The sequence below is a fragment of the Phycodurus eques genome, chromosome 12, assembly GCF_024500275.1.
Source record: "Phycodurus eques isolate BA_2022a chromosome 12, UOR_Pequ_1.1, whole genome shotgun sequence".
Classification (NCBI taxonomy): Eukaryota; Metazoa; Chordata; class Actinopteri; order Syngnathiformes; family Syngnathidae; genus Phycodurus; species Phycodurus eques.
In genome coordinates, this window is record NC_084536.1 from 23840059 (window position 1) to 23854236 (window position 14178).

The following is a 14178-nucleotide window of genomic DNA, read 5'->3' on the forward strand; positions in this document are numbered from 1 at the left end:
GTGTGGAGTGAAACTGTCCTTTTCAAATCTGCAATAGAAGGTATTCAAGTCGTTGGCTAGTGTGGTATTGTTCTCAGCTTGGGGGGATCGTCGCTTGTAATTAGTCAGCGATTGGAATGCACGCCAGACTGATTTTGAGTCGTTCGCGCTAAACTGTTTTTCCAACTTTGCTGCATAGATCCTCTTTGCAATGTTAATTTCTTTAGTCAGCTGGTTTCTAGCTCGATTATACAGGGCCCTGTCCCCGCTCTGATATGCGTCTTCCTTAGCTTGGCGAAGCTGCTTAAGTTTAGCAGTGAACCACGGCTTGTTGTTGTTGAATGTCCGAAATTATTTTGTTGGTACACAAACCTCTTCACAGAAACTGATATAGGATGTGACAGTGTCCGTATATTCATCCAGGCTGCCGGCTGAATTTTCAAAGACACTCCAGTCTGTGCAGTCTAAACAGCTTTGAAGTTCCATCTTTGCTTCATTGGTCCACTTTTTGACTGTTTTCACTGTAGGCTTCGCACATTTAAGTTCTTGCTTGTACGTCGGTATTAAGTGAATTAAGCAGTGATCAGACGAGCCCAGGGCTGCACGAGGTATAGCACGGTATGCGTTTTTTACCGTAGTGTAGCAGTGGTCTAAAGTATTATTTTCCCTGGTAGGACAGTCGATGTGCTGCTTGTATTTAGGGAGTTCGTGGTTGAGTTTAGCTTTGTTAAAGTCCCCGAGAATAATGAGGGGTGAGTCAGGGTGTTTTTTTTCAATTTCGTTGACTTGTTCGGCGAGCGTTAGCAATGCGGCGTTCGTGTTAGCTTGCGGTGTAATATAGACTCCAGCCAGTATAAACGATGCAAACTCACGTGGCGAGTAAAATGGTTTACAGTTCAAAAACAGCGACTCCAAATGCGGGCTGCAGTGTGTGCTGAGCACCGTGACGTCCGTACACCATTTTTCGTTTATATGGAGGCATATCCCGCCGCCCTTCGTTTTCCCCGATGATTCCATGTCGCGGTCCGCTCGATGAATGTTGAAGCCGGGAAGCGTGACGGCGCCATCGGGTACAGCGTCGCAAAGCCAGGTCTCCGTGAAGCACATGGCCGCGGAACGTCCGAAGTCTTTACTGGTCTTTAACAGAAGATGAAGCTCGTCCATTTTGTTGGGTAGGGAGCGTACATTCGCGAGGTGGATCGACGGGAACGCCAATCTGTGTCCTCTCTTGCGGAGTTTCACCTGAATGCCGGCTCGTTTTCCTCTGTGGCGTCGCTTCCGCATCCATGCGCCGAAAACCGCGGACGCCGCTCCGGTGAGTAACTCGGGGAAAAAACTGAGCGGATTTTCGAAAGTTGGTGACAGAAAGTCCGGAGTAGCCTCCTTGATGGTTAGCAGGTCTCCCCTTGTGTAAGTGAGTCGTGTAAGGTCTCCAAAGACGGACGAAAAACACAAAAACAAAGACAATACTAGAGAGCGCGTTACCGAGGCGACCACACTGGTAGGCGCCATCTTGGATTCATATGGATTCATATAATGAGTTATTATAGCCTGGAGTCAACTCTGTACTCGCTGCTGACTTTGGCAAGTACCATCCTGGTTGTCATTGCTGTGCTTGCTTTGTTTGGATGTTGTATCATTCCTTGTCTCAGGAGCCTTATCCTCCAAATTGTACTCTAGGCCTTTGAGCGGAAGGACCCCCATGGCCAATATCAGCAGCTGCCCCTGACAGAGGACGTGGAGACCATAAGCGCACTCGCTCCGTTGGACGTCGCCTTTGTATCCTCTCCTTAAGTTTTTTGATATTTGCTAAATTTAGTTTGGGCTATATTGAGTATTAAGGCGAACTCGGCTGCATAATTAGAAGGTGTTGATTTCAGTTTAGCAGAGATCAAAAGGGGGATTAATGTTTTGCCGTTTATTTGGTTTGTGCTTGAACAGCGGTGCTTTGTTGCAGGGAAGATAAGGGTGTGGGGGTGTGCTGCTTCAAAGCTCCCAATAGGGTGCAGGTGGAGGCCACAGGGAACCATCTGTCGGAGATAACAGTGGCTAGAAAGGATTGCTGTAAACTTTATGAGAAGCGAGACGTGTGGAGACAGCGTCTGGCACCAGCGGCAAACGGCATTCATTCTGCATAGCAACGATGACGTCAATGGACCCTGGACCAATCAGACGAAGAGGATTCCACACTTCCTCTTTGAAACATTGTATATGTCTGGGGCAAGAACAGATAGCTTTGTTCGGACTACACTATCTCTGCAAAGGCTCAGATAGGGGTAGCTGTGGACCCAGAACTCTGAAAAATGTACAGACTCCTCTGTCAGGAATAAATTGGTTGGCTTTTAACAAGTCGTTATAATCGTAGTTCTTGCACGAAAACGACCACGCTTGGAACCTCGAGAGTTAATAGGTTATTTTAAAACACAGGTTCCTTTACTCTTGATAATAATCATGAGTTATACAATCATACTCATTATATTAATTACTGACAAGGCTAATATTCCACACATGCACCATGTTTCCTTTCCTGACATGTCCTTATATGCACCCAAGGATGACCTCACATGATCCTTTAAAGTACGAATGTAATAGCATGTTATACTTCTATTGTTTTACAAAATAATATTGTTCCATGGACCATGCTTCCTATCCTTGGATGATCGCCATGACTCTATCTGACCTCACGAGACCTCCTTAATTATGTCACATGATCATCGCAACTCCCTAAAGGTCAAAGCCATAAACCTGTCAGGGCCATAAACGTGCCAAGTTTGAAGAAAGATCCATTCTATATTTTTTTTAACAGACATAGGTTAGAATTGCGCTGATGCGTCATCTCCCCTCCTGACAGCTGAACAGATCCTAATTGGATAGATTCGCCACGAATCGAGAGGTGCAGTTTGTGAATCACTAAATGCATTATAACTGCTATGTTGTAGAGTAAGTGTAAAAGTACGGACTCGTTTAAGGCCCTTACAAAGACCTGGGGCCACAGGTACAAAAGGTGTGTACGCGCAAAAATGTGGCGTGCGTTCTTTTTCACGGCAAAATTCAGATGTATCAAGAGTGAAATGACCGTGGAAATGTGCGGTGCCTCACGCCAACTTCATGGCTGGCGTATACACGTTTCTGCATCTGTTGGTGCTTTGGCGATACTTAGCGGTGATGGGTAACTGTTATGGGTAACTGTTATAACTGTGATGGGTAACTGTTATAATAAATCTGCACATCAGAGACGCATGACCAATTAGCACTGATGAACAATTCACTCACAACAACATTTAATTTTAACAATGTAAAAGAAGCAAGGACTCGGAATTCACTTGTTCCATCCATCCATCCATCCATTTTCCTCCGCTTAGCCGAGGTTGGAACGCGGGGGCAATAGCTTTAGCAGGGAAGCCCAGACTTCCCTCTCCTTAGCCACTTCTTCCAGTTAGAAATCTCGATTTCACTTTCATAACTGTCAGCTGGCAGATGGTAAAGGCTTGTGGCTCGACGTGCCCAAAGATGCCATTTTGCATATTGAGGGTGTCGAGCCACATGGTTTGATTTGCCAGGGCAAGTCTCGTGGTGTCGTGGTGATCGTAACTCAGTATTGCGCTTAGGGCTAGAGTGTTGACGAGCCATTTGGTCCCCACAATTTCCGCGTGAGTAGTAGTAATCTGGGACACAGGTAATCGCCATCTTTTGTGAGGATGCACGTGCCGCGGGAGTACTGATTCGGATGTAAATGTCTCTATGCCTGATGCCAACATTAATTACGAGTTTCGGGAGTGCAATGAAGTGAGCCATTTTAGAGAACCTGTCAACAACGGTGAGAATTGTGGTATTTCCTTTTGAGGCCGGTAATCCTGTCACAAAGTCTTCGGAAATGTCTGACCAAGGATGTTGTGGTATTGGCAGGGATCGCAACTCCCCAGAAGGACGTTGACGAGAGGATTTGTTAGCAGCACACACCTGGCAAGCATTGACGTACTCGATAACATCCCTCCTAACATTAGGCCATCGAAAGCGCTGTTCGACCACTGATTGCGTCTTGGTAATGCCTGGGTGACATACAGTTCGGTTCGTGTGAGCCCAGTGGATGACTGTTCCCCTTAAGGTCGGAACCACATAAAGCCTGTTTTCAGGGCAATCTTCAGAGGTAAGAGTGTTTTTCAGAGCCCCTTTAACCGCAGTTTCAATGTCCCAAACAAAAGCGGAAATGAAACATGACTTGGGCAAAATAGTCTTAGGGTCGGACAAAGAATTCTCTTCGCAGAAAATACGTGACAAAGCATCTGGCTTACCATTTTTAGAACCAGGTCGGTAGGATAACATGAAATTAAATCTAGCGAAGAACAGAGCCCATCTAGCCTGCCTAGCATTTAATCTTTTAGCAGTTTTAATATACTCAAGGTTCTTGTGATCTGTCCATACTAAAAACGGAGTCTGTGCCCCCTCTAGCCAGTGCCTCCACTCCATTAAAGCCACCTTGACTGCCAGCAGTTCACGGTCACCAATGTCATAGTTTTTCTCAGCTGGGGTCAGTTTTTTGGAGAGAAAAGCACAAGGATGTAATTTATCATCCTTGAGAGATTTTTGGGAGAGCACTGCTCCTATTCCGGCATCAGACGCATCGACTTCTACCACAAACTGCTGTTTGAGATCTGGCAAAGTAAGGATGGGAGCGGAGGTAAAGCACGATTTAAGTTTTTGAAAAGCTGCCTGACAAAGCGGGTTCCATACAAAATGTTTGTGTGGCGAGGTAAGATCATGCAAAGGAGAGGCTATAGAACTGAAATTTCTGATGAATTTTCTGTAGACGTTTGCGAACCCGAAGAACCTTTCTACATCTTTGCGTGACGTGGGAGTCGGCCAATTAATAACGGCATCGACTTTGCCATTTTGACTTCACCTTGAGCCAGGACGAAACCCAGAAAAGAAACGGACGCCTTGTGGAACTCACATTTCTCACCCTTGACATATAATTGATTCTGCAGTAACTGCTGCAATACAGAACGGACATGAATAATGTGAGTCTCCTCATCCGGGGAGAATATCAAAATGTCGTCCAAATAGACAAAAACATAAACATTCAACATGTTACGCAGGACATCATTGACAAGGTTTTGGAAAACAGTTGGAGCATTAGTAAGTCCAAAAGGCATTACCAAATACTCATAATGTACCTGTTTTTTACAGTTATCTCGCTGAGACGCCGGTAATCGATGCTGGGTCGCAGTGTCTTGTCCTTTTTGTCCACAAAGAAAAACCCTGCTCCCGCAGGGGATGAAGATAGGCGAATGATCCCGGCTGCCAGTGATTCTTCCACATACTCCTTCATGGCCTTGTGTTCCGGCCCGGAAAGAGAGAACAACCTCCCTCGTGGGGGTGTGGTTCCAGGCAGCAAGTCAACAGCACAGTCATAAGGTCTGTGGGGTGGAAGGGATTTGGCCTTGGACTTGGAAAAAAACGTCTTTAATATCCTGGTAACAGGTGGACACTTGAGATAAATCAGGATCCCCAGATGGGGTCTGTGGATTGTCCTTAGAAACATAGCCCTGAACATCACCTGGCGGCTTGAAACAGTTCCGGGCGCAATTGCTGCCCCATGACATAACCTGCCCAGAGGACCAGTCAATGTGGGGGTTATGTAATTTCAACCATGGGTTCCCTAAAATAAGGTCATGATTCATGGCGTCAAAAACATGAAAACTAATGCGTTCCGAGTGAGAATCAGGAAATGTCAATGTGAGTGTTTGGGTGCGGTGAGTGATCTTGCCCATAAAAGTGCTGTCTGCAGCATAGGTGTTGCGGTGGCGTATTATTTGAAAGGTTCTAAGGTGCATACGTCTAACGAGGAGGGAGTTAAGTAAGTTAGCGTCAGAACCAGAGTCAATTAATACAGGTGTATGAATTTATTGATCAGGAGAGCATAGTGTCACTTTAGGAAGACTTAGGAAGGACTTCCTTAATGAAATTCAGACTCACCTCTCCCGTGCCCTTGCTACCGGCACCGGTAACTTTGATGTGAAAGTTGCTCACGGAATGACCCAACTGACCGCAGGAGAAGCACCGACCTTCCCTCAGCCGGCGTTGACGTTCCTCAGGGGAGAGACGGAACCTGCCCAGTTGCATGGGTTCATCCGTGGGGACGCTAGCCAGCGGGTTGAGACCGGAAACAGGGGATCTGCCTTGGTTTGGCTGGTCACCGAGGCTCGTCCTCCAAGTGCGCGGTGACGCAGCCCTCCGCCGATCTCCATCCAGCTCACGATCCAAAAGCCTCTTGTCGATTTTTACGGCGAGAGCGATGAGAGTGTCCAAGTAGGTCGGCAGGTCTAGCGGGACTAAATGATCCTTGACGGCGGGGGATAGTCCTTGAAAAAAGGCATCGAGTAGTGCCCGATTATTCCAATGACTCTCAGCTGCTAGAATGCGAAACTCAATCGCGTAATCTGACACACTGCGCATGCCTTGTCGTAAGGTGACAAGGGAGCGAGCTGCCTCACGATCTGGTGTGGAAAATTTAAACATTTGCTCCATAGTCTTTACGAATAAAGCCCATGAATGACATGCGGCGGAATTGCGGCTCCATTCAGCAGTAGCCCACGCCTCCGCACAACCAGTCAGGTGGGAAATGACGAAAGCGATTTTTGCCCGCTCGGTGGGGAAGGCAGCTGCCTGCAGCTCAGAGTGGAGTTCGCACTGCATGATGAACGGCTTAATGTTCCCAGAATCTCCAGAGAACCTTTCCGTTCGAGAGAGCTGTGGGCAGACAGCAACCTCCGCTGCTGTCTGCCCACACGCAGGTGGCTGCATGGTGACTGCTTCACATGGAAATGTTGGTACCGTGGCGGTATCGGGTGTGGTCCCAACTGGTCCCTTCTCTTGAATCATTTTAATAAGAAGTTCAAACTGTGAGACCACCTGTCTCATCATATTGTCCTGATGCCTTGACAGTCCCTCTAGATGAAGGTGGAGGGCAGCAAGCTGCTCATCCTGCTTTGAGAGGCGTTGACCCTGCGCTTGAAGGGCTTTGCGCACCGGGTCTGAGTCTGCTGGGTCCATGTTATGGCCAGTTCATTCTGTCATGAACGGAACAGAGGATAGGACCCAAAAATGCACGACTCCAAAACAAATGGACAGTTTCCAACAAGAGAGGTTTAATATACGGGCATAGGTCGGTACACAGGCAGGCAATCCAAGAAACGCAACAGTATCCAAAAACATGAGGCAAAGAGGCGAGGTCGATAATCGGAACAGGGTCAGGTCTTACTGTGAGTCTGTGACATGGAAACAAGGAATGCTGGAACGCGACGACAAGGTACAGCGAACTGGCGACAAGAGGGAATGAGACACGAGGTTAAATACAAGGGGTAATTAGGGTGAACGAGGCACAGGTGGTGAAGATGCTCACAGGAGCAGGTGTGTGTGAAACAGGGGGAAGACAAAAACCGGAACACACACCCATGACACCTTCCTGTTTGCAGTGGTGATGGATAGGCTGACAGATGAGGTTAGACTGGAATCCCCGTGGACCATGATGTTTGCAGATGATATTGTGATCTGCAGTGAAAGCAGGGAGCAGGTGGAGGAACAGTTAGAAAGATGGAGGCATGCATTGGAAATCAGAGGAATGAAGATAAGCCGAAGTAAGACAGAATATATGTACATGAATGTGAGGGTTGGAGGGGGAAGAGTGAGACAACAGGGGGGAGAGATAGTGAGGATGGAGGAATTGAAATACTTAGGATCAACAATCCAGAGCAACGGTGAGGAGGCGAAGAAACAGGTCCAAGGTTGAAACGGGTGGAGGAAGGTGTGAGGTATGTTATGTGACAGAAGAGTCTCTGCTAGGATGAAGGCCAAAATTTATAAAACAGTGGTGAGGCCAGCCATGATGTACGGATTAGAGACAGTGGCACTGAAGAGACAACAGGAAGCAGAGCTGGAGGTGGCGGAAATGAAGATGTTGAGGTTCGCTCTCGGAGTGACCAGGTTGGATAAAATTAGAAATGACAGGGACAGCCAAGGTTCGATGTTTTGGATACAAAGTTAGAGAGAGCAGACTTTGATGGTTTGGAGTATATAGTGAGTATATTGGTAGAAGGATGAGGAGGATGGAGCTACCAGGCAAGAGAGCTAGAGGAAGACCAAAGAGTAGGTTGATGGATGTCGTGAGGGAAGACATGAGGGCAGTTGGTGTTCGAGAGGAGAATGCAGGAGATAGGCTTACATGGAAAAGGATGACGCCCTGTGGCGACCCCTAAAGGGACAAGCCCAAAGGAAAAGAAGAAATTGTAGACTAAATTCAAGTCGTTGGGTGTGGTCTTCTCCACTTTCTGCATCTCTTAGACATGCCCCCTGGGTATTTAACCCTTCGGCTTCCGCCTTCTCTCTCTCTCTTCTCACTCTCCTCAACTTCATGCTGAACGTTACATAAGCCATGGCTCTGCCGTACTGCGCAACTCTTCGCCCCTTCCCTTTTTCCTTGGCGTGCAAGCGACCCCGGACCACGGCGGCGGCACTGTCCGATCAAAGAAGCCGGTGGCTTCGATTTCCCAGCCTTGATCTGTTGGCATGGCCCCCCAGGAAGCCACACCTGGCACCCTTACCAGTTATGCCCGCAGTTGAGCAAGAGCGGGGCCCAGAACAAGTTTGAACGGCAGGAAGAGTTACGAGTGCACCCCAACGGGACAACAACTTTCTTTTGCATCTCTTCTGTTTTCACTTTTTGTGCATCTTCTCCTTCAACTAAACTTGCCTCCATTCCTCCTGAGACAACTGAGAAAGACCAGACCGTCGTGAGTAAAACAGTCCAGTGTGTACTACAACGTACAAATTGCTGCAGAGAGGGCTGGGTTAAAGTTAGCAAGCTCGCACGAGACCCAACTTTACTCTCCCTCACTATGCTTCAACTAATTTCACGCTCACATTTTGAGTCCAGCCACACAAGATATCCTATTGTTCTTTACGTATGCCTATTTTCTTTCTATTACCATTATTTTTCTCCTTTTTTTTAAATTAAAGTCCCTCTGCATTGTTCCCTATAGTTCCCTGTAGATTTCATTGAAGTCCATTAAGTTTCATCCTTTGTTTGTTTGAGTGAAATAGTAAAACCGGTGTAATCAAGAACTATTAATTTTTATTCATGTAGCGAGCCTTTTAAGTACTGAGATTGATTGAGGTTTTTCGTCACTTTTCCTAAATTTTATGAATATAAAAAGAGACGTGGTGCCCTATACGAGACAAAGGTAGTTTGATTGTAACGGTAAACGTACGTCGAACTAAACTGGAAGTATACGCAGGCGTTTGCTTTCCGGTGTGTTCTTTTTCTTTTATCCAAACCAATTTACGTTACACCATTTATTTGAACGTGCACTGTGTAGCAAAGGCACATGATAGATTAAGAATATACTACTGTAGTTAACTATTGATGTAAAACAATAACTGTATCTCTACAATATAGCTCAGCAAAGGGCAGCAATGTTTTGTTTTTTTAAACTTTATTGTATTCGTCATCGATTACAATACAAGTGTGCAATAAAAGTTTCAACATTTAACTAAAATAAGAGAGGGCAGCAATGTATGTCGGCAAACAGCAACCATTATACATCATCAATCCCAGAATGCTTTGCGCGTGCAAAAACAGCGGCCGCAAACAATTTTTATATAAAAGAATCATTTACAAACGTAACACTGTTTTTCAAAAGTAGAGGTCAATGGTTGTATTTTAAGAAGTATTTCTCATTAGAATCAGGGTTCCCTTTTAAAGAGAAGGAATGATGTAAAATAGCTCTAAAGTTTTTGGATTGTGTAAATTGGAGAATTTTCCTATGAAAAGTGTGCAATTTTTGAAATCTGAGAATTTTTTGAATGTGTTGAATAATTTGACGTTGGAATGTTTGATTGTTTAATTCCTCACCTTTACTCCTCTGATTGGTTTGTACATGGAAGGGGTGTAAACTAGTTCATTGCACGCCATTCGTAAAGCAGAAAATGAGCACACAGTACATCAATAATTACACATTGTCTTTTCAATGACAAATGTTTGGTTGGAGCTTCATATATAAATAGGCTTTTTGTCTTCATATTTATTTCTTTTTTAAATCCCTTTTAGGAATTAAAAGCAGAAGCATCGGACCAACGACACTCTTCAAGAATCGAATTAGTTTCCGTGACAGAGGAAGATCTCTCCACTGTTGAGACCCCAAACACAATACCTGTCAGCCCCCTGGGTAGTTTAAAGACGAGCTCACTTTCCGACGACATCAGGAAACCTGCAGACTCCCAAACGGCATCAAGTCCAACCATGCCAGTTACCACGGTTCAACCATTTATGAATGGTAAGGCCTCACCGAATGGCAATTACAATATTTGTTTTTGTTCTGTCTGGGTTGACATGGCTCTGCAACAACACACTTCTAAGTGTCCCTGGTAAGTCTTTTCAGGGGTCCTAAAGAGAAGAGATCTTCAGACAGTCCAACCTTGCTTCAGGAGAAGCAGTGTGTTTTTTTTTTTTTTTTTTTTTGAGAAACTGCTTGACAGGGAGTATTGGGTACATTGATAAAAGCCAGTTGGTTCCTCGACAACTAGTCTCAGAGTTTTGTTTGCATTGCAGGTAGTAAGCCAGATTTGTTTTCAGTGGGGGTTGGACTCCACCTAGGCTGCCCATTGACATCTACTTGTCATGAACGGAACAGAGGATCGGACCCAAAAATGCACGACTCCAAAACAAATGGACAGTTTCCAAAAAGAGAGGTTTAATATACGGGCATAGGTCGGTACACAGGCAGGCAATCCAAGAAAGGCAACAGTATCCAAAAACATGAGGCAAAGAGGCGAGGTCGATCATCGGAACAGGGGCAAGTCTGACTGGGAGTCTGTGACGTGGAAACAAGGAATGCTGGAACGCGACGAGAAAGAAGGAGACACGAGGTTAAATGCAAGGGGTAATTAGGGGGAACGAGGCACAGGTGGGGAAGATGCTCACAGGAGCAGGTGTGTGAAACAGGGGGGAAGACAAAACTCGGAACACACACCCATGACAGTACCCCCCCTTAACGGCCGGCCCCAGACGGCCCCGGGGCCCCTGGATGCGCACTGTGGAAGTCCCGAATGAGCGAATCATCCATGATAAACGCACACGGCACCCATGAACGTTCCTCAGGCCCATAGCCCTCCCAGTTCACCAGATATTGAAACCCCCTCCCCCTCCGACGAGACAACAACACCCGCTTCACAGAGAAGACAGGGCCCCCATCCACAAACCGGGGGGGTGCCTGGAAGGCGGGACCAGAGGGGACTCCCGGGCTGGATTGAGTAGGCTGACGTGAAAAGCAGGGTGGACCCGCATTGACCTTGGGAGCCTCAGCTTCACGGTGACAGGGTTGATGAACTTTGTGATGGGGAAGGGCCCAACGAACCTGGGAGCGAGCTTCTTGGACTCCACCTGGAGTGGAATATGTTTGGTCGAGAGCCAAACTCACTGACCCACTTTGTAGTTCGGGGCCGGTGTCCTCCGACGGTCAGCAGCGGCTTTGTAGAACCATCCCTGGCGCAGCAGCATCTGGTGGGATCGCTCCCAGGTCCTCCTGCAGCGTCTCACCAAGGTCAATGCCACTGGAACTGTGGACTCTGGGGCTATGGCAGGAAACAGAGATGGTTGGTAACCATGCACAACATGAAAAGGCGATAGACCAGTGGATGCAGAGGGGAGGGAATTGTGGGAGAATTCGACCCAAACCAGTTTCTGAGACCAGAATCGCGGGTCCTGTGAAGCGAGACATCGGAGCGCAGTCTCCAGGTCCTGGTTCAGCCTCTCGGTTTGGGTGAAACCCAGATGACAGACTGACGGTAGCACCTATTGAGATTACAAAACTCCTTCTAAAAATTGCGAAATGAATTGGGGACCCCTATCAGAAACCACATTCTTGGGGAAACCATGGAATTTGAATACCTGATTGATCATTAACTCTGCAGTATCTTTAGCTGAGGGGAGTTTCGGGAGTGCAATGAAGTGAGCCATTTTAGAGAACCTGTCAACTACGGTGAGAATTGTGGTATTACCTTTCGAGGCCGGTAATCCTGTCACAAAGTCTACGGAAATGTCTGACCAAGGACGTTGTGGTATTGGCAGGGGTCGCAACTCCCCAGAAGGACGTTGACGAGAGGATTTGTTAGCAGCACATACCTGGCAAGCGTTGACGTAATCGATAACATCCCTCCTAACATTAGGCCATCAAAAGCGCTGTTCGACCACCGATTGCGTCTTGGCAATGCCTGGGTGACATACAGTTCGGTTCGTGTGAGCCCAGTGGATGACTCTTCCCCTTAAGGTTGGAACCACATAAAGCCTGTTTTCAGGGCAATCTTCAGGGCTAAGAGTGTTTTTCAGAGCCCCTTTAACCGCAGTTTCAATGTCCCAAACAAAAGCGGAAAGGAAACATGACTTGGGCAAAATAGTCTTAGGGTCGGACGAAGAATTCTCTTCGCAGAAAATACGTGACAAAGCATCTGGCTTACCATTTTTAGAACCAGGTCGGTAGGATAACATGAAATTAAATCTAGTGAAGAACAGAGCCCATCTAGCCTGCCTAGCATTTAATCTTTTAGCAGTTTTAATATACTCAAGGTTCTTGTGATCTGTCCATACTAAAAACGGAGTCTGTGCCCCCTCTAGCCAGTGCCTCCACTCCATCAAAGCCACCTTGACTGCCAGCTGTTCACGGTCACCAATGTCATAGTTTTTCTCAGCTGGGGTCAGTTTTTTGGAGAGAAAAGCACAAGGATGTAATTTATCATCCTTGAGAGATTTCTGGGAGAGCACTGCTCCTATTCCGGCATCAGACGCATCGACTTCTACCACAAACTGCTGTTTGAGATCTGGCAAAGTAAGGATGGGAGCGGAGATAAAGCTCGATTTAAGTTTTTGAAAAGCTGCCTGACAAAGCGGGTTCCATACAAAATGTTTGTGTGGCGAGGTAAGATCATGAAAAGGAGAGGCTATAGAACTGAAATTTCTGATGAATTTTCTGGAGAAGTTTGCGAACCCTAAGAACCTTTGTACATCTTTGCGTGACGTGGGAGTAGGCCAATTAATAACGGCATCGACTTTGCAAGGGTCCATTTTGACTTCACCTTGAGCCAGGACGAAACCCAGAAAAGAAACAGACGCCTTGTGGAACTCACATTTCTCAGCCTTGACATATAGTTGATTCTGCAGTAACCGCTGCAATACAGAGTGGACATGAATAATGTGAGTCTCCTCATCCGGGGAGAATATCAAAATGTCGTCCAAATCGACAAAAACATAAACATTCAATATGTCACGCAGGGCATCATTGACAAGGTTTTGGAAAACAGCTGGAGCATTAGTAAGTCCAAAAGGCATTACCAAATACTCATAATGTCCCGTTGGTGTGTTGAATGCTGTTTTCCATTCATCCCCCTCCCTTATCCTGACTAGATGATACGCATTTCTTAAGTCCAGTTTGGTGAAAATCTTGGCTCCCTCCAGGAACTCAAAGGCGGTGGAGATGAGAGGAAGAGTGTACCTGTTTTTTACAGTTATCTCGTTGAGACCCCGGTAATCGATACAGGGTCGCAGGGTCTTGTCCTTTTTGTCCACAAATAAAAATCCTGCTCCCGCAGGGGATGAAGATGGGCGAATGATCCCGGCTGCCAGTGATTCCCCCACGTACTCCTTCATGGCCTTGTGTTCCGGTGCTGAAAGAGAGAACAACCTCCCTCGTGGGCGTGTGGTTCCAGGCAGCAAGTCAACAGCACAGTCATAAGGTCTGTGGGGTGGAAGGGATTTGGCCTTGGACTTGGAAAAAAACGTCTTTAATATCCTGGTAACAGGTGGGCACTTGAGATAAATCAGGATCCCCAGATGGGGTCTGTGGATTGTCCTTAGAAACATAGCCCTGAACATCACATGGCGGCTTGAAACAGTTCCGGGCGCAATTGCTGCCCCATGACATAGCCTGCCCAGAGGACCAGTCAATTTCAACCATGGGTTCCCTAAAATAAGGTCACGATTCACGGCGTCAAAAACATGAAAACTAATGCGTTCCGAGTGAGAATCAGGAAATGTCAATGTGAGTGTTTGGGTGCGGTGAGTGATCTTGCCCATAAAACTGCCGTCTGAAGCATAAGTGTTGCGGTGGCGTATTATTTGAAAGGTTCTAAGGTGCATACGTCTAACGAGGA

At 46.6% G+C, this 14178-nt stretch overlaps 1 protein-coding gene across 1 annotated transcript in view; it reads left to right on the forward strand.

The window, feature by feature from the left end:
* The first annotated feature begins 10276 nt into the window (after positions 1 to 10276).
* Positions 10277 to 14178, forward strand: part of tmprss3a (transmembrane serine protease 3a) — a 125863-nt gene continuing 121961 nt past the window's right edge. The window contains exon 1 of the mRNA XM_061692100.1: positions 10277 to 10310. Coding sequence (XP_061548084.1) covers positions 10277 to 10310 — 34 coding nt within the window. The remainder of the gene's footprint in view (positions 10311 to 14178) is intronic.